Consider the following 27654-nt stretch of genomic DNA (forward strand, 5'->3'; position numbering starts at 1 on the left):
AATCACAAAACTCCCCTCCCCTACTTCCTCTGTCTATTTGTGATCTAGTCCCAGTCCCAGGGCTCCATCACTCTCAAGATAATCCCTGCAATTAAAGAAGAAGATCGACTAAAGGAGAGCAAGGTGAGATGGAGGAATGAGGGTCAGATCACAACCACAGTCGGGATTATTGAGTGTTCTCAGGAACAAAATATCTTAAATAGCAAGTTACAGTCATGTGAGATAAATAGCATCTCCTGAATTTTAGTTTCGACCCATATGAGTATCTTTAACCGGATATATGTATGATTCTAGGTGTATATGAGGGCCTTGTTTGACTACATCCCCCTGGAGGACAAGGCCACTCCCTGCCAAGAGGCGGGACTTCCCTTTAAACGGGGGGACATCCTGCAGGTTGTGACCCAGGACGACCCCACGTGGTGGCAGGCAAAGAGGGTGGGAGACAGCAACCTGCGAGCCGGGCTCATCCCCTCCAAGCACTTCCAGGAGAGGTGAGACCTGCAGGAGGATGGATCATTTGCGGCTCTTATAGCACACCTGAACGAGATAAAAGCAAACAACCTTTGGTATTTCACGTAAAAATTGCCGGTGCTGTGCAAACAAAGTAGATCCAGGACTGAACCGTTCATCTCCACTGTGCTCATATTTATTTTATCCAGCACTTGGCATTTTGTAATCTGTTAAGTCCTTATTCGTGTGTTCCAGTTTGATGGGTCAGCTATGATTAGATGGAGTATCAGAGCTGTGTGCAAAAATAAAAGTAAACACAACCTTGAACAGGCGCATGCTGATTCTGTAAGTGTCATAATCCCTCAGTAAGATGATCTCAGCAGGCTGGGAGATTTATGTCAAATGCTGTCGTCTCTCTGTTGGATTAAAAACTACGTCTGAAATACAGAGAAAGACGCGGGTTGTAGGAATGACAAAACTCCATTAAATTGCGCTCTGTGTCCAGCCTTTGTAGGTATAAATATGTACCTGCATTAAAAATAACTCGGTTCAGCTGAAAAGATCAAGCTGCAGACAAACTTTTGGTAAAAAAAAAAAATGTATGAGGCCGGGATAGATGAACCAACGAATTTGAATGCATCAGCATGTCTGAACCAAAGTAAGATCTGAGGTGAAACAATATCGCATTGCAGCCTTGGGTCACAGCATGGTGCGTCCTTTCTGTCTTTCATGTTTAAATCTTTTATCCCCCCCCTCCCTCCGGCTCTTTCACTACATATCACTAACCTGATGATTCTCTTATCTCTGCCTCTATCCTTTTTGGCTCTCTTGCTCCTCTGCTGTACATTCCTCCAGACGGCTGGCCTACAGGATAAAAATGGGCACACTCCCGAACCCAAAATCCCCTAAAAAGCCTGTCTGTAAGTTTCTCTCTCTGTGCTTTAAACTCCAAGGACCCCACTTCATTTCCAGCCTGGTGTAATACTGGTTCACTATCGGCAGCTGCTTTTTAACAAACGCTCATTCTCTGTCTCATTTTGACGCGGAGCTCCCCTTTCACTACAATAAGACACACTCACTATCTTTGTGTATAAGAGTATTTCCCCCCCCCCACTGGATGGATGTAGCTGTGATTCCTTTGACATTTATTGACCTTTTATTTTTTGCTGGTAATTGGCATTCTCAGAGGCATTAGTGTTCATTGTCCATTCTGTGCTGCCAGGCAGACATGAATTTAAAAGGGATGAGAGAAAGAGAGAGAAAGAGAGAGAGAGGGAGAGGGGGAGAGATGGAGGGGCACAAAGAGGGAGGGAGGGATCACAGATATGAATTAATCTCTTTCATGTTTGGTCCATCTGGCCAGCGAATGGGCTGTGAATTCAGCTTAAGTGAAGCCCCCGCAGCACCCAAGCCAGCACCCATTGACAGAACAAAGACTTAACGACGCACCGCGCCGCTCGCTTCCACGCCACGCACAGTGATGCCACAGACACGAGGTGTGTGTGTGTGCGTGAGTGCGTGGAAGTGGCCAGGTGAGCGGGTGATATGAGTGACGGCTCTGCGTGGCGCTTAAGCTGGGTTGCGATCCGATTAGGTCTGAGCCACGGGGCGACAAGGGCTTAGCAATATGGCTGCTAGCCCTGCATTGCCGTACAATGGCATGCCTGCAGGGGGGGCTCCTCTGTCTCTGCCTCCCTCCCTGCTCTGTCTCTTTGATCAACCTGCCAGGGGGGCTTTTTAATTGTAGGACCCCCACGTCCCGTCAGTGACTGCACTCTCTCCCTCTAAATTTCCAGTTTTCGTTCTCATTATGTCAGGCTACATAAAGATTAGGTGGGATTATGCACTACTATATTTCTTAACTGATCTTAATACCTTTTTACCTTTTCCTTAAATAACATGTTTTACACTCTCCTCTACCTCTTTTTCCCTGCTGCATGCCAAATATCAGATGACCAAGGATGTGATAAAGGTGGGTAAATATGTGGGTCATGGACATGATTTATCCTCAATATACACATACACACACACACAATGGGAAAATGTAGTAGACTCTGGGTGTGTGCATGTGTGTGTGTGTATATAAAGCTTACTTGTGTGCTACTGGGGTATGCTTTTGGGATTTCTACTGCTTGGAGCTTAATTCCTCTCCTCTGTTGTTAGCAAACCAGACTAGAATAAAGATTCTTTGCATAGCTGGTTTGTGTGTGTGTGTGTGTGTGTGTGTGTGTGTGTGTGTGTGTGTGTGTGTTGTGCCAGCCGATACACAGGCAGAGCAGTATCCCCTGGAGACTCCAGTCCATCCAAGCAGAGGTTGTTAAAGATAGCAGTAGCTCGTCCCTTTTTTTTTTTTTTTTTTTTTTTTTTTTTTTGCGTCATCCTTAGTTCCCATTATCTTTTGTTCTGTTTTCCTCCTTCATTTTGCTCTCTCTCTGCAATTGCACTCGCTCTCTTTCAAAATTCCTTTCTTCTGTACTATCTTTACCCCATAAGATTATTTTTTCCTTCTCTGTCACGCATGCATTGTCATATGATACAGACTAGAGAGACTTCTGAGACAGACAGGTGAAAAAAAAAAAAAAAAAAAGACGCTGTCCTTTTGTTTGTGGAACTGCAGATTTGTAGGTTTGTGTATTTGAGGCAGATCAGCTGGCCTCTGTGCATCTCTGGGGAGTCCAGCCTTGTTTACATGTTTTTGTGGGTCAGAGAGACCTGACTCACAGCCTGCTCCATCCAGATCCAGGAGAGCTCCTCTCTCTCCTCTCCTCTTCCTCTGCTCTCCTCTTCCTCTCTTCTCCTCTCCTCTCCTCTCCTCTCTTCTCTTTGAAGTAGAAAGCTCTGTATCTGTGGTGTCAGATCACTTCATCATGACTTCACCAGTGGCTGTGGCCTCCAGCTGTGTTCCTCCATTAACTCCTGGCTGCCCGTCCCCCCTCTGCCCGCTGTCTGCCTGCCTGCTGCCTGTCCGCCCTGCCTGGCCCCTCCAGCGCCCACGGCCCTCTCCTCTGTGATTCTTGACTCCCAACCCCTGTTCCTTAACTCTTCCAGGTCTCTTACCCTGTGCTCACCCCTCTTTTCCCTGCTTGCCTCCCTACAGAGGACTGTGACTGTGAGGGCTATTTCAATGGACAGTACATAGGTGAGAGCGTGCATATCTTTCTCCACCTCCTTCTCCCTTTCTGCTCTTTGCCTGCTGCAGCCTGGCTGTGCGCTGGTTCACTGGTCGCTTTGGGCTGGGGATAAAAAAAAAAATGGCTGCCTTAAGGGTTGACCTGGCTGGGGCCGGGGATGAGGGGTAAGAGGAAGGGCAAAGGTGTCGACGGGTCGAGAGATGGGGTCGAAGTCCGCACCGGAGAGGTGGTTAGTCAGAAAGGACGGACCAGAATTAGTGATTAGTCAAGGAAAAGTAAAGACGCGCGCGCAGATGTGGAGAAGTCTCAGATTGATTGCACACTGCCCACCATGCTGTTCATACCAGATAAAAAAGGAGAATAAGAGACGTGTAGAATGCATGATCTCTCACTTTCTGCTGGCGCCAGTAACAGATCCGCCTCATCAGACTAAACTGCATAATTTGCATTCACACATCATTCAAGGATGAATGTGAGTGCCAGATAGTGCAATATAGAAACCAGCAAAACATCTAGCAAATCACATTTAGATCCACTTTGTATGGTTATTTCTTACAGCGCAGCCACACAACCTGTGATAATTGTGTAAGATGCAAACACCAACATTTATCACGATATAAAATGTCCCTATCATTACGCAGAAATTAGCAGTCAGTGTTACTCCGGTAGCACATATACTAGAAATTAGCAGTGAGTCATATTTCTTTGCAATTACAGGCTGATGTCCTGAATCTAAATTGCAGTGGAAGCCATACACTAGACTCACCCCTTATCCTCAACCCCCCCCTCCCTAACCTTCCACTGACCTTCCCTCCCTCAGCCTTCTTCACCCCAACGTGACCCTGATTCGCTCCTCTTCCCCACATCCTACAAACCGCTGGAATGACGATGAGCACGAGGAGTGATCTAAACACAGCTGAAAGCTGAATGGCAACCTCTCGCACCCTCTCGAAAACGCCTAATAAAACTGTATCTGTGCTGTGGATTTGGAGCGTATGTGTATCTTGGTATTAGCACTGCGGCTTCGGTCGTGTTTCCTGTACGTTGCACTCCCTGCATAGAGCTGTAAAACCCTCAAACCCTCACCACGCAACCACCGTCCCCCCCTCCCGCCTTCCCTCCCCACCAAGCAGTGTTTGGATCCTCCTACCCCTCCCCACACCTGTCCCCCTTTCCTGCATCTGACTGCCCCTGCTGCTGTGGCCGGTGCACCCCGTTTCCCCTTCCCCACCCCCCATGAGGGCCCTGCTGCGTTGGACGCATTGCACACTCAACCAGGCACGTTTTGCTGCTCGTTCACCCTGTGTGGAGGTGTGAGGCTGGGTTGTGTGATGCTCTAACGCCAGTTATAGTCTCTCCTAAGTGTAAAGCAGTGGCGCCCTCCTGTGGCCAGGTGTTTTCCTGGGAATTTTATTCAGGTACAGTTCCCGGCTCATTCCCTCAGGTACACACCACTGACAGGGAGAGCGGACAGTGGTGGCCATGGGAGACCCTGACTTGCAGGTAGCCTGCTCCATTAACATGGTGTTTCCCAAGGCCACGCTGTCCTGTCTGTCCTGCCTCAGCCCTGTAGCCTCTTTCAAAGGCAGCATGTCTTATCTACCTTGGTTGGAATCTATTTTGAAGAACAAAGACAGCCTTCATTAATTTTTTTTTTTTTTTAAATGAAGCCAATTTTTAAAATATGTTTTTGCTGAAAGCAGAGCTGGGTCTGATTCACCCTCAGGCCTGGAGTGTATCACCTATGTTTACTGAATGGTTCTGCCAAAACCTTGTCGGATATCAGCTGCATGTGCTCAAGCTTTGTTTGACACATGACCTTTAACTGACTTTAAGTCCAGCTAATATCTCACAATATCAGGTAGTCCATTTACTCTTGAGATAAGTGTGAGGTACCCCTGAATATGCACGGTCACTCTGTTCACAGACATTTAATGCATGATTATCATTGGGCTGGTCTTCAACTGATAAAAAAAAAAAACGAGTTGAAAAAGAAAATTATATAATGCTCTGTAATGACATTTTGTTTTTGCATGATAATGAAACATTTGCCCATAGTCCTTGTAATGCAACACTGTAATAGCTTAACTTTTTATCTGCAAAAAGAGATATCTACACCACGGCATGAGTGAAGCAGTGTACTCATGTGTTATGTAATCTTGTGAAAACAGTTGTATAGCCCATATCATCTAACCTTTGACCCTTTGTTTTATGGCCCTTTTCCCTCCCATTCTCGGCTGTGCTGTTAGCTGGCCTGCGAAGGAGCTTCCGGCTGAGTCGTAAAGACAGGCAAGGATCCTCCGGTGAGGGCTCTGATCCAGGTGACCCGGATTTCCTGACCTATGAGGAGGTGACCCGCTACCAGCAGCGGCCCAATGAGAGGCCTCGCTTGGTGGTCCTGATTGGTGAGACTGAGGCTTTGAATGGCACAACTATTCTCTTTTGATGATACTGACCCCTAGTGGGGCTGAGTCTGCACTGCAACACACTGGTGAATGGCATTTCCCACAAGAGGCACTTGAGGGTGTTAGCTATTACCGACTGCTTTTTCAATATTTGCTGTGCTTTATCTCTTTCCTGTATGTTTTTCTCTCTCACACTCCAAAGGTTCCCTCGGAGCCCGGATCAATGAGCTGAAACAGAAGGTGATAGCAGAGAACCCACATCGCTATGCAGTGGCTGTCCCACGTAAGTCACTCTAAGCACCATTTAGACACTCCACGCATAATGGAGTTACACTGCCGCACACCATGTGAGCGCATAAAACCCTGTTGCCGTCCCGCAGATACCACCAGGCCTAAGAAACCTCATGAGAAGGAGGGCGTGGAGTACCACTTTGTCACCAAACAGCAATTTGACGCCGATGCGCTGAACAACAAGTGGGTTTCCATACCTTTCCAAAGCTGAGACTAAATTATCAGGAGAAAACACTGGTGCTCTTAAAGAGAGAAGACAAATAGGAGTCTTTAGATGCATCCAAGAAAAACAAACTTCAGCCATGAGCACTGTGCTGAACAGGAGAAGGACCCCTGTGTCAATTTGCTACAAACTTCACAAGAGGCACCACGTGAGCACACACCCAGGCAAATTATTCAGGTGCAAAACAATTTTTTTCAGTGCGGGGTTCAAAGGAGTGAGGTCTGCACACTGTAAAGCTCGTAATAAAATAATAATAGCATTCTCTTTTGCCTCAAAAACCAAATTAAATTATTTATTGCGAGCTTAGCAGGGTGCAGACTTCATTCGTTTGTACCCTCATTTTTTTAAAAGGCCTCTATTTTCCATTTCTAGCTGGTATAATACGTTGCTGGAAACTGGTATATTTTTTGACTTTATATCCAGACATTGCACAAATAGTGTTTTTAATCATTCTTATCCCTATTGGCCATGAATGAAAAAGTGAAAAAATGAAGGTGATGTCACCAGCACCTGTTGTGCTCTGTGGATATTAGTTGCTTTTTAAGAAACATACGTATGGGTTCTGCTCTGCTCCGTGCTTTAGTGCCTCAAAGTTTGCTTTCTTGGATGTATCTGGGTTTCCATAAAGCGCATACTGCACCACAATGCTGCTTTGTCTCCTGTTGAACTAGCACCCAGCATAATAATGGGTTTGCATAATTTTCCCAGGTTCATAGAGCATGGGGAATACAAGGAGAACCAGTACGGCACCAGTATAGAGGCGATCCGCTCCGTACAGGCCAAGAACAAGATGTGTCTGGTGGACGTGCAGCCTGAGGTAAAGGGCACATTCGTCTCATGCAGCCACTGAGCCCATCACATTAAGTGTGACGCCGCGGGCACCACAGTTCAGTATCAAAACATGTCATAATTTATGGCTCCTGCAGGCGGTAGCATTTAACGGAGTGTTTGAGTGGACGTGGGCGGACAGTCATATCAGATTTGCTCGCCATGTTGGAATCTGACATGCCATCGCTGACTTTGTTCAAACCGCTTTTGGTGCTGTGTCCTCTCTTTCCTCTATTGTCTGTAAATCCTCCGTCACCCCAGGCCCTGAAGAGGCTGCGGACGGCAGAGTTCAAGCCCTATGTGATATTCGTCAAGCCTCGGATTCCTGAGAGCAGACGTCGCCGCAGTGCCGCCACCTCACCGGGAGGGGGAGAGCACGGGCGCATTACAGTGAGTGCTCTCCGCTCTCTTGGCAATTATCTTGTTCCTCTGTGTTCACTCAGAGAGGTGGCTAACGCATGCACACATTAGGGCTGGGTGATATGGAAAAAAAAATCAAATATCGCAATATCTTTGACCACAAACCTTGATATCGATATTGTGACAATGACTTGGTGCTTTCATGAGATATTTGTACATGAGATTTTTGATAAACAATCATAATGTAGATGTAGAACAGCTAGGATAGACAGTAAGTTAAAAATGACATGGCCCTCACTGTAAGGCAGCCTTCAAAAACAGGAAAAGACAACACTTACAGCATATCACAATTTTACAATACAGTGGTCCCTCGTTTATCGCGGGAGTTACATTCTAAAAATAACCCGCAATAGGCAAAATCCGCGAAGTAGTCAGCTTTTTTTTTTTTTTTTTTTTACAATTATTATTGATGTTTTAAGGCTGTAAAACCCCTCACTACACACTTTATACACTTTTCTCAGACAGGCGTTAACATTTTCTCACTTTTCTCTCTTGTTTAAACACTCTCAAAGTTCAAACCTTCATAGAAAAATAAGTCCAGTTTTATAGAATGAACGCATTCTGTACTGTACAGGAGACACAAGACGGAGGAGATTGATTGACAATGGTCTACAGTCCCTTAGCCAATCAGGACGCAGAACACAATGCGCTGTAAAAAAAAAAAAAAAAAAAAAAAAAAAACATGCAAAATTGCACTAAAAAAAATCCGCGAAACTGCGAGGCCGCGAAAGGTGAACCGCGTTATAGCGGGGGACAACTGTATCCCAAATCCTTGATGATATCTACGCTCCTATAATAATATTGTTATAATACTGATTGATCACCCAGCCTCAGAGCCACAGTGTCTTTCTGTCTAAATCCCGCCTGATCTCTCGTGGCAACAGGAGGAGGATCTCCAGGAGATGCGTCAGTCCGCCATCCAGATCGATCAGCAGTACGGACACCTGGTGGACCGGGTCCTGATCAAGGAGGACTCGGCCAGTGCCTGTGCAGAACTGCGAGGTATTTTGGAACGGCTAGAGCGAGAGACCTTCTGGGTGCCTGTCAGCTGGGTGCGGACCTAAGCCACCACCTCCAGACTTCCAGAGGAGCCTCATAGCCCTGCCCCCACCCAATCCTGCACCCTCCCCAGTCCCCTGAAGCCGATCCCCTTCCCCCAAGGCCTGCTGGCCAGCCCGGGGAGTCCGCTGACCTCCCCCCCCCCACCTGGACGGATGCAGGCCTAACAGGCAGCCACACACTGAGGCGCGGAGGGGAGAGGATGATTTAAGCGAAGCCCGGAAGAACACCTCAGTGTTTCCGGTGTTCCACCACATCGACAGCTGTCTCAGAATCACAGTCTTGCCATCACCTCCTCAAACGATTGCTTCTTTCTAATGTCATCTCAAATCAGGTGTGGTTACATTTATTTATCGATTTCCAAGACAAGGACAAGGTGATATTTTGTAGATTCAGACCTCGGTTTTATTGCTCTTGCTGTCAGGATTGGGATCCCAGTCCTCGAGGATTGCTCAGTCGGTCAGCTTTAACGTCACTCCTGTTGGAGTACCATTTGTAGCTGGTTTTTAGTTTCACGGTTTTATTCTACTTGAAGTCCAACGCCAACCATACAGTGCTTCCTGTCAAATCCTCCTGCTCATACATTCTGTACAGTAACAAGAACACACTCTGCAGAACAGGATATAAGGGCGTTATAATTAAAACCGTTTAATCAAACTCATCAATAGGGTGTGTTATCTTCCATAAACAACAGATATGATCTCCACAAACATGGACACACTTTATCAAGTTCAGTGTAATTATATAGAAAACGGAATGTGAGATAGATTTTTATTTTCTACAAAGCGTTTTTTGTTCTTCGGGTTTGTTTTTAGGAAATGCACGACAGCCGATTATTTAATCTCTGATGTCAATATTGTAAATGTTAATCCTTGTGTGCCAACGAAAAAATCTCGTAGCACTTCAATGCAACCTGTTTACCTTTGATCCCCCTGGAACCCTCAGCTGTTTGTGTGTAAAATAATCCAGTGCACATAGTACGTGTGGATGGATGTTACAGTGTTTGTTCACACACACCGATATGTGATGCTCCTTTTTGTGTATAGGAATGGGTTTTGTACAGCTACCTTGCAGATACGTGTATTTTTTTCGACTGCAGGGGAAGACGTGGGTCTTAGTTGTCTGTTTCCAAGATAATCAGGGTCTTGTGCTGTCAGATTGGAGGTTATAGTATGAGGACGGGAGATGAAATGTCCATGCGTGCATACTCATGGGCTTTAAATTACCATTAAATGCGCCAAACTGAGCTAAAATGTCAGTTTAGTGTTTCTCCAGCAGTGGCAAAAAGGCTTTCTATTTGTGCTAAATCACACACGGGGAATCAGAAAATAACAGTGTGAAGACACCGGCTCATATCCAAACGCAAATACAATAAAAGCCATCAACACAGCTTCACACGACTTCTGGCGAACCTTACACTCCTACTCTGACATTTAATTGACAGTCATGTGTGAGTGTGTGTGTGTGGGTGAATGAGCGGATGGTGGTGTGTGTGTGTGTGTGTGTGTGTGTGTGTGTGCTGTGGGAAAAAGAAACAGCTTCTTAGATCCCCTAGGCTCTTCTCTTTTTAACATGCATCGATCTTAACGTGCTGTACGAACCAAGAAACCCAGAATGTTGAGTTTGTAACGTGACATGTACAAAGTGCCATAATAAAGCTAGATAAATTAAAAGCTGTGTGTTTCATTGGTGAATGCAGCCCGAGGCCTGACTCCTCCTCCAGCCAGTCTCCTCATCAGGTGGCCCGTGTTCGCTCTCTGCTCCTGCTGCCGCTCGGCCGTCTTGGTTTGCTCAGCTGTTTGGATTGGAGCTCCTCCAAGCCGCATATCTGAGACATTCTGACAAATTGCAGAATAAGTGAGGGATTTTTAAATAACCAATGCAACTGTCTGTTTTACTTGTCCGGCCCCCCTCCCACTGAGTGACCCTGTATTCGTGCTCCAGAGGTGGTGAGTGGGATCATCATATTTTAATGTCTTTTTAGAGAGTGGCATGGTGAGCCTTGCCATTTTAGTTTTTCTTTTCCAAGTGCACCTCCTGCTGTTTTATTATAGCCTTTGTTTTGTCTTGCTGCTGTTGTTACCAACCATTTTGTTGAACCAGCTTCTTTACTTTACATTCGTATTAGTCCCTTTTCATTTTAGTGAGCAGACGGCCATTTTGTTGGGAGGCTAGGCACTCATGGTGAAGTCCACCACACTTGTTGGTTTTGTGAGAGCACAAATAGAGCGCACCGTTTGTTTGCTGTGAGGATCGCCGTGCCATGTGAGGTGAGTGTGTGGTAGCCACCCCCGGGCTCTCCTCAGTGTGCCTCAGCCCCTGTCTTTAGTTTGGTTTGTGTTGGACTGACTTATGTATTTCACACTAGGATAGTTTTTAGGAGTATTAAGGCAAATTTATTCCCTATGTTGGTTGTTTGTAGTTTTCATTTGACTATTAATCCTCTCCTTTCCCCTCAGCAGTTCCAGTCCCTGCTCTTCTGAATTACTTCATTTCAATAATCTTTGATATTCTGAAAGCACATCTGTCTTGTCAGTAATGAGTCTGTGTGCCTTGCTCCTTAACCAACTACCATTCAAGCTTATAGTTAATTCCTGGGGTGCAGTTCCCTATGTAACAGGAGTTAAATGGTTCATTCCACTTGCAGGTTATTACCTGTCATATTTGCAAGTTATTGCCAGTCATATTTGCATTGTAAACATATGGTGGATTCTGATTGGTTAGTGGGCCTTTCCGTGGCACATAGACTCCGCTTCCTGCTTCCGCTCTGTGCCAGTAGTATATGGATTGCGCCCATGGTAGGTTGCTCAGCACACGGCAGCATAAGAAAATTGTAATAAACATGTAAATTTTATGACACAGCTGTATTATATTATGCAGGATTAGATGATAGCTGGGTGTGATCTTATTGCGCTATCTTAGCGGTGCCTAACTGTTATATCTAGTCAGTATTTGTCATTAGCCGTGGTAGTTAGCCTAGGCTAGTTTATGCTAACCCTTGCTACCGCTTTGCTGTAGCTGCCTGTGAGCTGTGCCGACTGCTGTGTGACACTACTCGACCAATCGGTCTCCATTTATGTTCAACAGGTACCTATTTTTGTAAATATATTTTTGGTTTACTCTGATAATTTATGTAATGGCCAGTAGTATATGGATTGCGCCCATGCTGCCTGTGAGCTGTGCCGACTGCTGTGTGACACTACTCGACCAATCGGTCTCCATTTATGTTCAACAGGTTCAACAAACCAACAGCAGTAAAGTTACACAAAGCATCCCTGGTTGTCGTCATTGTCCCTGAAACACAACACAACACAACGCAGAGTCACAACAAAAATAACAAAGGTTACACCTAGGTGGCGTTGTTGGTTCCGAATTCCCCAAATTCTCCCCTTATTGCTCTCGCCACAATTGGATAGATCCAATTAAATAACTCTAAGGTGCAATATTCAAACTATTTTTCCTCCACTTGAACAGTTATTTAAAACACTGAAAACACTGGGTGTCAAAGGCGAAGTGTGTGTGTTGTGGTTGAAATGGAGCCAGATGATTGAAATCTACATCAAAAAGCAAAAGAGTGATATTTTCTTGGCATTTCTTGGCCTCATGTGATAACAGCTGACAGGTTGTGTCCGCTGGAAGTCGCATAATGGTTGATTTTGGGTCCCTCGCTGCACTAATTAAGTGGTTTAGACTCAACTGGAAACTGTGGAATAAGCATGAAATCTTTCAGTGAGCAGGTCAGATGATGAAAACCATGTAGACTCAACCATCAAACCACCAGATGTGCTTGTGTAATGTGAGGGTTTCTGTGGTGGCTGGATCACTCTTAATGAGAGGAAACAGCTGGATGGAGATGGATAACTTTCTAAAGCAGTGCCTTACTGTTCTTCATGCTTTCCTCAGCCTCACAACACTTCCTTGTTTCAAATTCACATGTTGCTGAACTAACCAATCAGAGCGTAGAAGGACAGACTGAGTTTTTCCATCAAAATAAAGCAAATACATGAATTAACACAGCTAGTCTACATTTTTGTCAGCTGAAGGGTCTGAAGGGTCCTCATCTAAAACGTTCCTTGTCAGTTTTTCAGTGTGGCCTTCAAATTTATTTGTAAATTCTAGAGTTGATCAAGATTTCCAAACATGCTAAAAATGTGCATCTGAATTACAGAGAAATGTGACAATGATGCACAAAACATTTTCTATTTAATGTAATAGTGCTGCCATAAAACAAAGGCGATTTGGATTTATAAATATTTAATTCAGTGTGAGCGGGATGCAGATTCAGTGAAGTGTTGCAACCAACAGGTACAGGATATGCATCTGACTTTGTCCAAGAATGTGGAAAAAAAAAAAAAAAAACAATTTCTAACTTTAAAAACACAAAAAGCAGAATTTAAGGGAAAATAAAAGTCCAAGGTGTTAAAAAGATCAACCAGCATTATGAAGCTCATCATGTTTGTTTCCCCTTTTTTCACTTGGCTGTACCGTTTACACATCGCTGTCTGAATGAGCTGTGTTTACCTCACCGCCGTCTCCAGGAGCCTTCAGCTTGAGTCCACATGAGCTGTCCACATCCCATCTCCACTCCAGCATCGGTGTTTCCAGCACGGTGACTCACTCGTGTTTACACAAGAGTCTCACATCGGCACAGATTATTGTCACAAGGATATTGGTAACTTACATAAAAAATCCAGGTTCTGCAAAGGGTTTTAAATGCACCTTGGTGGAATCTGGGGTTATAGGTTCAAACAGTTTCATGTTAAAGTCTCTGCCGAGCCAACTGGAAGGAGCTGAAGATGTCAGGGGAAGATGGAAAGTCATCACTGACTGAGGAGGGGCAAAAGGAAATCATTATTATCCCAGTGCCATTTTTGATCCAAAGGGAGGACCACATTTGTCACCAGCATGCTTGTAATATTCGACAGCTGTCTCAAATAAAATCTAATGAAAAATGACGATGAATATGAAAGCATGCCCTCATGTGAAGAGCTGCTTGTTCAAAGAACTTATTAATTTTCTCCACTTCTTAGACGTTGTTTGCTCTAGTTCTTTGTTACCGCTCCCCGTCCAATTTTCGAAATTGGAGAAAGACAGGATGCCCATTATTCCGCCCCTATAGAGTCGTTTTTTACTGGTTCTCTCTCTCGTTCTGGTGACTTTTGCGGGGGTTGATAATCACGTCTCACTCTCTGTCTTGCAATTAACTCTTACAGCATCCCATGTGGCTCCGGAGAATGCTGCTGGCAGAGGCAATTAAAATGGGTAACAATCAATCTAATTAGTGGAGCTATTCCCCCGAAGGATGTTCAACTATATTGTATGAAGGAATGGTGATGCTACACTCAAATCCACGGACATTCATTATGGACAAACACAATATGCCAATTTACTGGCTCAGTAATTAATACGGAGGCCGCACACACTCCCTGCCAAATGGACATAACCATATGTCAGTGATAGGCGTTGTGAGCATAATGCATCTGTAAATAATGTACCTGGGAAAGGGAATTATCGGTGAATTCCAGCGTCGTGATTCCAGCAGCTGCTTCACGTTTTGAGCTCATTACTGAAGACAGGTGGCGGCTTAAAGGTGCACGATGCAAAACTGCTGCAGGTCAGTGGAAGAGAGGACCCTTTAGACCAAGCACCAACTCTGACGCTCGGTCTACATGGTTCTCATTGTCTGCCTGACTCTGATAAATTGCACACTGGCAGCTGAGAGTAAAAGGTTCTTACTTCAACTGACCCTAATTTTTCATAGTGCTCCTTTAAGTTTTCATAGAGAAATTACTCACTTTCAAACCATTCTCATCAACAATTCATAGGAATCTGATCTCATTTTTTTTTTAAACAAAAGTAATGCATACTTATTATTCATTCCAAAATAATTCCAAAACAAATAATATGACTTTACATGATATTCACTGGGAGCAGCAATTTGTATTCATTATTATATTAAGGGCTTATTCTTTACTTCTTTTACTCTTTTCTTTAACACCTCAATAACTGGCAACTACTTGCTCTTTTACCCTCACAAATTGAAGTAACTTGCCTAGCTGGGCGGTGAACCAAATGACGGCTATCTCAGGGCGTTTTAAGGAGAGAGAGACTCATCATAGGACTGATCATAAATTTCTGGATGATTCAACCTCTTCTCAAACAAAGAATCAGTGCTTACCGTGTTGAGACTCTGAGTGTGCCTGTGATGTGTGAAGGCAAGGCTAAATGCTGAAATTGCATGAAATAGGAATATGGAACTGTTTTTTTTTCTTCTTTTTTTACTTTCTTTCTTCTTTTCTTCCTCTGCCAGGGAGGTGAAACCTCTTGCAGAGGATTATGTGATCACCTCTGTCTGTCGTCCGTCGGCAGGATGACTCAAAAAGTGCATAAGTTGGGAGGGAAGGTTCTTCATGGTCCAGCGATGACGTTAATAACTTTTTTTTGCAGACAAATCAGCCTGAAGGAGGTGTGGTAATGGCTGGGGCTCGCTTAATAAGGCTGTAGTTTCCGAACCCATCCACGTACCATCACAAAACTCAGCATGGAGGCTGTTCGGTGCGGCACTGACCAACTTCACAAGGTGACTGACATAAAGGGGCGTGTCCTATGACTGAGGCAATGTCAAAAGGTGTATGTTTTAGTACAGACCATAGTTTTTCAAAAGGCAGTATTAGCAACATTACAAATCCCAGAAGGCACTAACCAACCTCCACTACCAATATCCTATGACGACAGCATTGCTGAAAGGGGATGTGGCTCAACACAAATGGGGCCCTAACTTCTATCTGCAACCTTGGCAGAGATCTGAACTCGCCTGAGTACCTTAAATTGAATCCAGGATTTCCTTAAGGGCAACAAGTTAGGATCAAAGCGTTCTCTGTGTTTTGTAAAGCTTGGATCAATGGTATTTTTCCAAGAGACAGAGCTGGGATTTGGGTTTGCTGCAGCTTTGCAGAAGAGAAGCTGCAACAGTGAACACCAAACTAAATATGGGTTCAAGTGGGGAAAAACTCCACCGGGCTCACGTGCTATTGCAAGAGTTCCTCAGATTATGGATTAAGGGAAGGATGGTGTGGTGAGTACAGTTTGAAAGGATAGCAAACCAATAAAAGGCCAGAAGATAAACTGACACTGATGAATAACTTGTGGGATGCAGAGGACCAGGTAAGGACCATCTGTTGAAAATTTGGGGTATTTCTATACATATCTACATAGATGGGGCTTGCAAGCAAAATAGCAAGATTTGAGGTTTATGCGGACCAAGGGCACACAGGTGAGAGATTTTTTTTATTACTGTGGATAGAGAAAGGGATTCTCTGCTATGTTGGGGCAGAGAGTTAAGAGGGAAAAGCTCAGGCTTGGAGTCAGGAGGTTGGAGCTGATCTGAGCCTTTGGGAGGCTGCAGGATGGTGGAGGAGGTCAGCGAGTTAGGAGGTCAGGTTACTGAGGGCTTTATCGCTGGTGAGAAGTAAATTGAGCTGAATTCATTGTGGAATGGGAAGCCGGCGGAGGTTTTGTACAACGGGGGCGATGTGATCTCTTGAGTGGGTGTGGGTGAGCAAACAGTTCAGCAGAGCTCTGTACAAATTATAGTTTTTTTTTTTGTTTGTTTCGTTTTTTTTTTTTTTTTTAAAAAAAAAGCTATTGGTGGCTGTGCCAGAGAGGATACTGTTGCAGCAGTTGAGTCTTGGGGTGATAAATGTGTGAATAAGGTTTTCAGTGACTGAGAATGAGAGCGAAGGATGGAGATTGGCCAAATCCTTGAGGTGAAAAGAGGCTGTTTCACCACTTGGGTGACAAAAAATGGTGTTTGTATTGCATGATAAGCATTGTCAAAGTACGCTGCAGAAAGTCCTTTCCTTAATAAACCATTTCATACTGAGTGTTAATAACAAGTATAAATATGTTGAAACAGGGCAAAAGCAGATCAGCCTGCTAGTATCAAGAAAATGACCCTTTAATAGAGAATTTTGGGAACATGTTGATTAGCCTTGAAAACAAGTGGGACTCTCATGTCACTGACAGACTTTTTTTTTTTTTTTTTAACTTGTTTTATGAAAAAATAAGATTTTAACACAGAATATGAGACTAATTGCTTTATTTTCAAGCTGACATTAACCAGGCTCAATGCCAGCAAGTTGCAAATTTCATTCGGTTTTGGCAGCTAAAGCACTTTAGCAGGTTTGGGATTTTCACGGTCCAAACTGAAGGCACTCGCACCGATCTCTTTCTCATGCAGATCAGTGGTGCGGTGCAGTTTTGGTGTCACTTTGGCATTAATCATCGCCCTCGCCTTCGCCAGCCGCGTCTTAGCGAAAGCAATATGCACAATGTTATTTTCCAGGCGTCAGCTGAGGGAGGCAAAGTGGCGCAGACCTCTCCAAAATCACATGAACCCCTTCATGAAGGACGCTTGCTTGTTTCACAGTGATAAAAATTCGCCCAGAGAAACAACCACATGCATGTCAACACTATGATTTTAATTTGATAAAGGCAATAACACCAGTAAACCTGGTTTTATTGCCTTAAACATCTGTTTTGGGTAGATAAAGGGCTGCTTCTTACCAGCATCTGTCCTCCGCAGCTTCTTGCAGGAAGCATGACAGACTTCTCTCATGGCTGATTTAATTTCTACAGCCACCAGAAAGCAACAGGACCAGGTTGCTGTTCGATCCCGATTAAAGAAAGTGGTGCATGTTGTCAGAGCACCACATTATCTAACGTGGACACCTAGAAGCTGTGATATCTGACGCCCTGGGAATAAGAACGGGCTGCAGTTAACATAACAGCTTCGTACGGCAACTTGAGTGTAAAGAGCAAAAACAAACTCTCCAAAAGGTGATTGGCAAGTCACAAAAACTATTAAAAAAAAAGTTTACTTCCCTCAAAATACAATTAATTACAGCTGTCAGCTTTGCATGGCCTTAAAAATATCAAAACGCCCAGGTGGTAAATAGTCTCAGGGCAATCCATGTCTCTTCCCTGTTTTTTTTTTTTTTTTTTTTTCAGATGTAGATACACAGGACCACACGGACATAATTATTTTTCGACTCCCTACTGGGAAAGAACGCAGCAAAAGGGGTTGACGAAGCTGAGGATCACCTTCCTCAATTTGGCGCCACTTTTGGCTGGTAATGAAAATTAATGTCCGACGGCCAAGAACGTCTGCGTTATAAATATTCCTCTGGCCATTTCTGTAGAATATAGACCTAATAATAATTAATCCAGTCAAGGTGTGCTATGATGGATGGCAGCAATATGCTTGCAAGTATCACAAAATGCAGCTTTTTTCTTTTCTGATACGATTGGTAATGGTACAACAAATTAGTAGCTTGCTTTCATAACTCATTACTGGAAAAGCTCACTACATTAGTGCTTTCGGCTGTGCTTCAGGATTTCTGTGAGGAAAAAGCTCCTTCAGGGTTGTGCTTTTAGTTTCTTTTCTGCTCTTCCTCGTGTCTGTTCCATTTCCTTCTGTGTGTGTGCATATGTTTGGTCTGTTGTGTGACTATTAATTATTTGTCATCGCTCAAACCGCTAAACGTCTCCTTCCTTGTTTGCGTGTTTGCTCGTCTTGATTGGTCCGAAGCTAATGAGCGCAGGTGTTGCTAATGATTTGATTAGTCAGCTGCAGTGGGAACCAGGTGTGTCTGATTAGTCAGGGGAATATCTGCCTTTTATGGAGAATAAGTTGAGCTGCTGCCTGCCCGACTGGCTGCCATAATTCTGTTTATTAAGCCTTTTTTTAAATTATAGGCCTAGGACTTATCCCAGGCCTATAATTTACTCAGCCTTTTAGTGCCCAGGAAAGGCCAAGTTTGCCACATTTTCTCTTAAAAATGTTCAGCCAAATGTGGACATCCAGTGTATATACACTATATTGACAAGAGCATTGGGACACACCTTGTAATCATTGAATTCAGGTGTTTCTTTCAGTCCCATCGCCACAGTTGTATAAAATCCAGCAGCTAGCCATGCAGTCTGCCTTTACAAACATTTGTGAAAGAATGGCTCATTCTAAAGAGCTCACTGAATTCCAGTGTGGTGCTGTAATAGAAATGTAATAGGATGCCACCGCTGCAACAAGTCAGCTGGTGAAGTTTCTTCCCTCCTAGATATTCCACCATCAGCTGTAAGTGGAAGCATTTAGGAACCACAGCAACTCAGCCACCAGTGGCAGACCACGTATAGTTACAGAGCAGGGTCGCCGAGTGCTGAGGTGCATGGTGTGTAAAAGTGGCCGATGCTCTGCTGACTCAGTAACTGCAGGGCTCCAAACCTCCTCTGGCATCAACATCAGCACAAAAACTGTGTGCCGGGAGCTTCGTGGCATGGGTTTCCATGGCAAGGCAGCTGCTTGCAAGCCTTACATCACTGAGCACAACACCAAGCGTTGGATGGAGCGAATGCCAGGAGAACGTTCCCTGCCTGACTGCACTGTGCCGACTGTAAAGTTTGGTGGAGGAGGGATAACGCTATGGGCTTGTTTTTCTGGGCTCGGCCTCGGTCCCTCAGTTCCAGTGAAGGGAAATCTTAATGCTTCAACTCACGTTTTGGACAATTCTCTGCTTCCAGCTTTGTGGTAACAGTTTGGGGAAGGTCCTTTTCTGTTCCAGCATGACTGAGCCCCAGTGCACAAAGCAGCTCCATGAAGGCATGGTTGGGTGAGTTTGGTGAGGAGGAACTTGACTGGCCTGCACAGAGCCCCGACCTCAACCCCATCCAACACCTTTGGGATGAACTGGAATGGAGATTGTGAGCCAGGCCTTCCTGTCCAACATCAGTGTCTGACCTCACAAATGCTCCTCTGGATGAACGAGCAAAAACTCCCACAGACACACTACAAAATATTGTAGAAGCAAATTTGTTTTTAGCTCTTAGCTCTTCCATTGTGCATGCTTCCCAGAGGAGTGGAAGCTCTTATAGCTGCAAAAGGTGACCAACTCCATATTAATGCCCATGGATTTAGAATGGGATGTCACTGAAGCCCCTGTAGGTGTGATGTGTCCAATACTTTTGTCCATATAGTGTACATAAACTGTGAGAAAACAGAAGAAAAATATATAATTATATTAGAGACACTGATTCCCTTTATGTCCCAAGGTATTATGGTAAAGCTTCCAATTCCACTTTAAGTAAAATCAGAAGAACAGCTTCTGACAGACAAGGAGTCATTAACTTTAAAAAGTTATAAGGTCACTTAATGCACACAGTTTAGAGGGAAGTTGGTCCTAAATCTTTCCTGACACAGTGTATTTACTTATTTATTTCCCTCAAATTGATCTCTTGATTTTTCGTTGACCTTTGCTTGCTATTATGATGATAAAAAGTACAAGATAAAAAGCATGAGTTATGGCAGCAGTGAAGCACCTTGCATATCCTTGACACCCTAAACTACCATCTTCTCTCAGTTCTGTCACTTAGATCAAGCTCTGGGTTATTTGTCCTTGAAATTACCAAACAAAGTGAATTTTCCTGTCAAAACACGAATATATATAAGCTTCCTTCCAAATTGCAGCTGGACTATTAAAAGTACAGAGATAACTGCAGGGAGGATTAATAACAGTCATTTATTATTTGAGTTATCACCACTAGATGGCACAAGCAGAGCATGAGACAGCCGGGCCTCTGGGATAGATGTTTTTTTTTTTTTTTTCTTTATTCTTCTGGCAGGAGGCACGATGTTTTCAATCCAAAATTGTTTTTTGATAATAATGTCAACATTCTAATTCTAATTGCTTTCAGGCTTTGCGAGCCACGTCACACTTGACCTTGTTTACTCACTTGCTCGACGCGGCGAGATGTGAGATGAAATGAAAAGCCAGCATAACATGGAGGGCTGCGTTTTATTCCTCAGGAGTGATGTCGATAAAGGCCATGTATTATTGAATCAGAACACTGCATCTGGTCATGGTAACACGCACACGCAGCGGTGGCCTGCCTCTCCACAGAAAGCCTATCTAATATAATCTAATCTAATCTGTGCTGCCTCTCAGGTACTGTACAGCATGGAGGCCACAGACCAATCTCCCCCAGATGACTTTTTTCATAAAGTAACTTGGACCAAACAGAGTTCTCAGTGATGAACGAGCTGCAGAGAAACACGCAGGCGAAAAGGCCTCTAAGCTGTCACAACAGGCTTCCCACATGCCTCCTGCAAATTGTACATTTTGCTGGGGAACACATGCACACACACACACGCGTGCACATGTGTGCACATTTGTGTGAATACACACACACACACACACACACACACTGCAGGATAATTGTTTTGGGATTTGTGCCTTTTATTATTCACTTGGCAATTTTAATTTCAATCACAATTTAATTTCAATTAGTTTTCAAATTGGCCTTGCAAGTTTTAGATGAGGTTCCATTCTGTTCCTTAAGAAACACTTGGTTTTAAGTTTGTTTTGTTGTTTTGTTTTATTTATTTATTCCAAATTTGCTGTGCAACTTTTTGTGTTTTTTTGCATGTTTAATTTATCTCTTGGGGATTATCTGCGACAAGTCCTCATGGGTTTAGCGATAAAAAAAAGTATTTAAAAAAAAAACATAACTGGAGTGGAATTAATTTTGATAAGACACACTCATGGGATAAGTTTTAGACAAAATCTGACGTTTAGTTAAAATTGCTATGTACATTGCTAAACATTTCACTGTCTGGTAAAAATACCAAATGTCTGATTTTTGTGGATTTTATGTTTTAACATCATGAGAGGATTTACCTGCTCCTCTCTGGGTTAGGACAGTTTGACAGCCGTTGGGTTTATGAAACCTTTCCTAAATGACTTTAACTAAAACATGCACAATGGAAGAGCTAAAAACAAATTTGCTTTTCTTAGTTCTTGAAAAGTTGACGTTAAGGAGATTCATGTTTTTCCGACAACAGGGACGTCAGGGTTTATACCTGCAGTTGGATGATGAACTCAATGAATCAGTTTAGGAGTGAATTCCTGCTGATCTGGATGAGGGGATGCGACTGGACTCCTGAGCTCAATAATAAGTCACTGCTACACAAATTCATGTGAAATATCTTCACAAAATGACTCAAAAACACAGCTCTTACTAAAATATGAACAAGTTACAAGTATGACTCAAAGAATATCAAATAAAGAATCTGTGGTCTGATTTTTTTTTTTTTTTTTTAATGCTGACCGCTGAATTGTCATAATTGATCCAGGATCACTGGATCTACTCTGGGTTTTCCAGATCAACCAGATCGACTTTCTCATTCAGAAAACAGAAAATTCAGCAGTCAGCGCTTACAGTTTTTTAGCTCACTGCTTTCTTATGTGATACTCTTTGTGTTATATTTGTAACTTGTTCACATGTTGTTCACGTTTAGTTAGGACTCGTTTTGCTGGGTGTCTGAATACAGACTTATGCTGAGCTGAAGAACGTGTACAGGCAAATGTCTTTGCTAAACTTCCATCTCGTTGAATGTTAAAGGGAAAGTGGGAGCAGCCATCGTGCTGTCTTGTTTAAATCATGATGCATTCACACACACACCCACACACGGTCTTGATGATATGCTCAGCACCAACAGAGGTGATCCTGAAGGCAGGCTGACACTCCGGCGGTTGTTAAGAGTTGGCCAGGTGCATGTGTGTGCTGTTTCATTAGCTGAATGGCTTATTAGCCCAGTTTCACTGTACCAAATGCCATTGATTTCCCTGGGGATTGTTAACATCACATCCAAAGGCACCCCATTAATTCTATGGTTTGTGATTAAACTGGCAATCAACACTCAAAGCGCAATAAACAAAGTAAACAGGTAATTACATACGATTCAGCCTCTGGTAATAGCCACCAGGTGTAGAATGTGTGTAAACAGTGCAATCATTTCTAACGCTCGGTTGCATCATTTTTAGGGGGCATATCTTCTACATATCTTCTGCTAATGTGAAGTGAACTGAATGCGCTGTGAAGTATTTTTTCTCTCCGTTTAGTGACTGGGTCCTTCATCTGTCGGCACAGGACAGATTCAGAAGGGTAAACAAGTCAATAATCGAAAACCCTGCGTTCACTTTTGAGTTAAAAATTCAATTATGGCACCAATATCCAATGTGTGACTGGGTATTTCCAAGTGCATGAATTATGGATTTCAAGGTTGAAACACTGTCCTGGGTTTGGCGTGGCTGGCAGAGGCAAAGCGCTCCAGAGATACGGCTGCAAATGGCAACAGTTGAGCTTTTTGCTGCAGATGACGTGTGTTAGCCTTTAAAGCACGCTGCGCTCGCTTCGCCGGAGTTCGGCACAATTAAGAGGAAAAGGGAAAATGAAGCTCTGGTCCCAATCTTTCTCCCCGATACAGACTGCACTTTCTTCATTTCTGCCATGGCTGTCTTCCTTTCATTGTATAACTGTCTCTTTGTTCATACTCCAATTATCGCTCATCATTTTCTCTTTAATCTGTTCACTTCACAGTAATTGCCTTTCTCCTGCTGATGTGAATGGAGCCGATAAAGCGTGCATGCGATGTCAGGCTAACCGCAAAGGCTGAGTTGCCCTTTTTGTAAATGGTTAGTGTATGCCTTAAATCAACATCACATCTAGCCCCCACTACTGTTAAAATATTTATCCCGTTCAGGTATATGGTCTGCAAAAAAAAATTTTTTTATAGATATTCAGTAGAGACAACATGCTGAACATGCACCACAGCCTCCGTGCTGTTTGTCAGTCTCTCCTCTTACAAGGCTGATATTTTGAGTTCTCGCCGAGGTAGTGATGCACTTTTCCTGACCTGAAGGCAATTTCTGATTTCTAACTATCTGCTAAGTGAACTGAGGCTGAACTCCAACCTATGGCAGCCCACAGATGATATTCTCTGGCAATCTTAGGATGTTTAAAGATGATTTTTTTTTTTTTCTGCTTTATTTGAGTTACAGTAGAGAGACACAGGAAAGGCAGTGGAGAGAGAGAGAGAGGGGATGACACTCAGCAAATTGCTTGAGGTTGGATTCGAACCCACGACACTGCTGTCAGGTCTCGGCCTTAACAAGCAGAAGGCGCTCTTACCAAGTTAGCAACTGGGGCACCCTGACAGCAGAATGTTTATATAAATAACTCACAATCGGGAATCCTTTTCCACATTGGTTAACTCAAGTATATTTAATTACTGCTATGCTTTGACATTTAACTAAAAAGGAAATCCACTTGGGAGCCCTGGTCGCTGAGCCTGCAGTACATCCTTTTACTGCTAAAATCATTCCGACTTGTTCTTTTGAAGCCACCCTCAAGCTGCACATCATGTCTTTCCCTTAAAAAAGCTCTTTCATTCATGAGTAATATGATTTGTGCATGTCTGAGCTTGAAGAGAAAAACTTAAGACAAAATTAATGAGACTAATGTGTAGCGCTGTCCGAGAGCCGGAGCAAAAACGCCACCATTGTTGGATTTGTGCAGCGATTCTTTTTAAAAACCGGACCAACATGTTGAATCGGGTTTCAAGCGGATGTTCCCACGGCTGTGGCATGACTCCTCTATTGTTGAGCTGCTGTAATCATTTGAGGCTGAATGGAGGGACAGTTCAGCCAATATTAAGAGTGCATAGAACGAATGTCAGGGGCGAAATTGGACTTTGCCAAGCGACATCTCTATCTTCGACGGCTTGCTGTTCTTTAGCTCTTCCAGCAGGACCTGTCACAATGTCAGGCTCTTTGTACCGTCTCATTCTCTTTATTCTCTCCAACTCCCACATGAAAGCATGCCAAATGTTAGGAAATCACTGTTTCAGTCACTTTAGTGATTGTCGTCCAAAACTTACTGAGAAATGACAGGAACACCGACTGAGGACGCCGGCGAGGCCACGACAGGAAGCTGCCACTGCAAAAGAACTTTTTTCATTTAATTGTTTCACATTAAAAACACACACTGTACGCTGCATCACAAAATGAGAAAAAAAAAAAAAAAAAAAAAAAAAAAAAAACGCCGTCCTGCAATAACAATTGAAGCCAAAATAGAGAGAAGGAGCAGCCGGTGTCGCTGTCGCCGAGAGCCGCGGGACCGCTTTGTCCCGGGCCTCGGCAGCGCACAGGCTGGCCGAGGATCGTGTTCGTCTGAAGCCACAATATGATGAGATAATACACAGAGACAGCAGGCTGAATCACAGATGGGAAATCATAATTCAACAGTCTCACAAAGCACTTGAATTCATTCCTACCTGTAATGTACATCGCCATGATGACAGAGACCATGCTAGGATGATCATGGACTAGAAATATAAAAACTCAGGTGAGCGCTGCGCTCCAACATACACAAAATCCCTTTCAAAATGGTCTCACACAAGCTTTTGCTGCGAAGCCAGCTATATCTAACAAAATGCATCTGAGGACACAGCAGATTTAGTTGAACCAATACTGGAAAGAAAAATATCTGATGCTCGTAGCAAAATATCACTTTGAACATGACATTCAACTACCTGAAGTGCTACTGTCTGTTACATAATATTCTCACCTACTGGGAATAGTAGACTGAGTAACATTATGAAATATGTGACAACATTTAGTCACTTTATGGACCAGGAGCGGATGCTTCACCAAAGAAGTGCTCTTAGATTCAACCTGCCTCAGGCATGTCTGCATGGTACCCGTTTTTCTTTCTTTTTTTTTTTTTTTTGAGCAAAAACACCATATTTACACCATAATACAGCAGACCCTGTATCCTCTGAAAACAAAACAGAATTTGTAAAAAAAAAAAAAAAGTTCATCCTGGCCGAACCCGCCACCATTACCATAGTTTCTGTAATCATGAGCATTATTTTGATGCAGATGCTGTCTGTGGATGGAAAGTGGACTTTTCTGGTCATGTACAAACCGATGCTACCTTTGATGTGATGATAACAGCTGTCTCAAATATCACGCCTCCTCTAAGTGAACTGATGATTTAAAAAAAAAAAAAAAAAAACACCCTGGGCATGTTCATTTGCTAGAGCATTTTGTACATGGTTTGCTGTCTGGCAGGCAAACACAGTCATATTCCACCTCACTTAGCTGGGTGTCGTAGTGAGGTGAAGCAGCCAGAAGCCAGTGATTTATTCACATGAATTAACGTGTATAGTACAAGTATGACATCCCTTTAAATATGGCTGTAGAAAACAGCGTAGCACCCCGGGTCTCATATTTAAAACATGCCTTTTAGTAGACTGATTAAACTGAAACTGACATATGAAAAAATATCCAGCGCAGGCTGCAAAATGTTCAATTTCACTCTATTTTGGGTAAACAAAGCACAATTTTCAGGTATTTCTTTTTTTTGTTTTTTTTTTTTTCCAAGTAACGATCATACATCACCAAGCTTTTGTCATCAAACATAATTAACTAAAAAAATGATTCATCCCTCATCAGGGTGGAATTTCCAAGATGGATGGGTCACATCTGAACTATGATTTTAAACAACCATACGTTCAATCTGTACATTCGAAGTTTGACATCTCACCCAGGCCCTGGTCACAAGCCTTTTTCTGAAGATAGAGAGAGAGAGAGAGAGAGAGAGAGACACAGCGAATGGCACACATGTACAGTAAAGCAACACTGCAGTCCAGCATCAGCATCAGCAAAGAGCGCGAGACTGGATCCAAGAGAGACCGACGCATGCAGTTTGGACAGTTCATAACCGTTTTTGTACAGTACATTTGGCAGTGAGCAACATGAATGGTGTGTGTTATACAGACATCCTGTACAGGGATGAGCCGCCTTCACGGTAGTTGCCCTGCCTGGTCTCTGTCTGTCTGTGTGTGTGTGTTTGTGTATATGTGTGTGCGTATGTGTGAGTGTGTATGCGTGTCTGTGTGTGAGGAGACCAAGGCTCCCTCTGTAGGTCTGGTACTGTGGAGGCTGCTCCGGTACTACAATACAGTACAGGGTGACAGAGAGGGCCGATAAGTCCAGCCGACAGCTCCTTAATCCCCATTAGTGCCACAGGCAGGGCGCTGTGACAGAGCTCAGCACTGTCCTCGGACCAACCCCTGTTCATATCCTCGTCTCCTCCCCTCCCCTGCGAAGGTCTGGCAGGCATGCCCTTGTAGAGGATGCAGCAGGAGCCCTGACCCTCTGGATGTGTGTGGCTTTGCAGGGGTGGGGGGGCGGGCGGGGGCCTCAGCAGGCAATCTCCTCCAGGGTGCCCAGGGTGGTCTGCAGGGGGACTGTCACAGTGTGGCTGATGGACTCTGAGTGGTTTGCCACCGGGTCACAGGAGCTCTGAGGAACATCAAAAATATTGAAAGATGGTTAGGATGGCAAAACATGAGCGAGGTGTTCCCAGGTGTTCCGCTGTAGGGGCTGGAGACGGGTTTGAATGAACACAACAAGCAGCACCACGTTGACTTTGTGTTACTACGAGAATCACCAAGCAAAATATTGAAAAGGCCATTCTGGTGCTAATTTGTTTCTCATAAATCGTCATGATCATATCTGTCCATCACAATTATCGGTTGCGTAAGGATGTGCAGAATATGCCTTGGTAGCTTAGACGTTGTTGCTAACTTGGCCAAATTCACTCGTGTTCATGTTCAAAAATCGTGAAAAAATGATTTGTGAAACTTGAAAGTTGCTATGCATAGGTAATTCCATCTTGTGAATACCTGGCTGGCAGGTACATTCGCCGAAATGACCATAAATCCATTAAAATTTGTGCAGTTGAAATGAAATTCTTTTTCTCAGGCACTTTCAAATTCTGCTGCACGGCTCTCCTCAGCTTTGTTGTGATTGACAGCTTATGGGGGCAGAACCCAACTATAGTGTCGGTCAACAATTGGTTGAAAGATTCATCATGAAGAAGTAAACGCGCTGCTTACATCTAAACTGGACGAGGGCGGGGCGCTTTTTTATTTAGCCCGGCATCAGTG

The 27654-nt window shown here is 43.8% G+C and overlaps 2 protein-coding genes across 4 annotated transcripts in view; one reads left to right on the forward strand and one right to left on the reverse strand.

The window, feature by feature from the left end:
- Window positions 1–9768, forward strand: part of mpp3a (MAGUK p55 scaffold protein 3a) — a 30722-nt gene extending 20954 nt beyond the window's left edge. Inside the window, exons 9-19 of one of the 2 annotated variants that reach the window (XM_030058442.1) lie at window positions 49–123; window positions 295–491; window positions 1306–1370; window positions 2402–2422; window positions 3548–3589; window positions 5831–5986; window positions 6189–6269; window positions 6367–6460; window positions 7209–7317; window positions 7590–7718; window positions 8633–9768. In XM_030058442.1, coding sequence (XP_029914302.1) covers window positions 49–123; window positions 295–491; window positions 1306–1370; window positions 2402–2422; window positions 3548–3589; window positions 5831–5986; window positions 6189–6269; window positions 6367–6460; window positions 7209–7317; window positions 7590–7718; window positions 8633–8812 — 1149 coding nt within the window. In that variant the 3' untranslated portion in view covers window positions 8813–9768. The remainder of the gene's footprint in view (window positions 1–48; window positions 124–294; window positions 492–1305; window positions 1371–2401; window positions 2423–3547; window positions 3590–5830; window positions 5987–6188; window positions 6270–6366; window positions 6461–7208; window positions 7318–7589; window positions 7719–8632) is intronic. The other variant, XM_030058443.1, reaches the window with a different exon arrangement.
- Window positions 9769–25408: 15640 nt separating this feature from the next.
- asic2 (acid-sensing (proton-gated) ion channel 2) overlaps window positions 25409–27654 on the reverse strand; it is a 393118-nt gene continuing 390872 nt past the window's right edge. For both annotated transcript variants that reach the window (XM_030058742.1, XM_030058740.1), the window contains one exon: window positions 25409–27007. In XM_030058742.1, the coding sequence (XP_029914602.1) occupies window positions 26906–27007 (102 nt within the window). In that variant the 3' untranslated portion in view covers window positions 25409–26905. The remainder of the gene's footprint in view (window positions 27008–27654) is intronic.

This window comes from Myripristis murdjan, chromosome 8 (assembly GCF_902150065.1).
Source record: "Myripristis murdjan chromosome 8, fMyrMur1.1, whole genome shotgun sequence".
Lineage (NCBI taxonomy): Eukaryota > Metazoa > Chordata > Actinopteri > Holocentriformes > Holocentridae > Myripristis > Myripristis murdjan.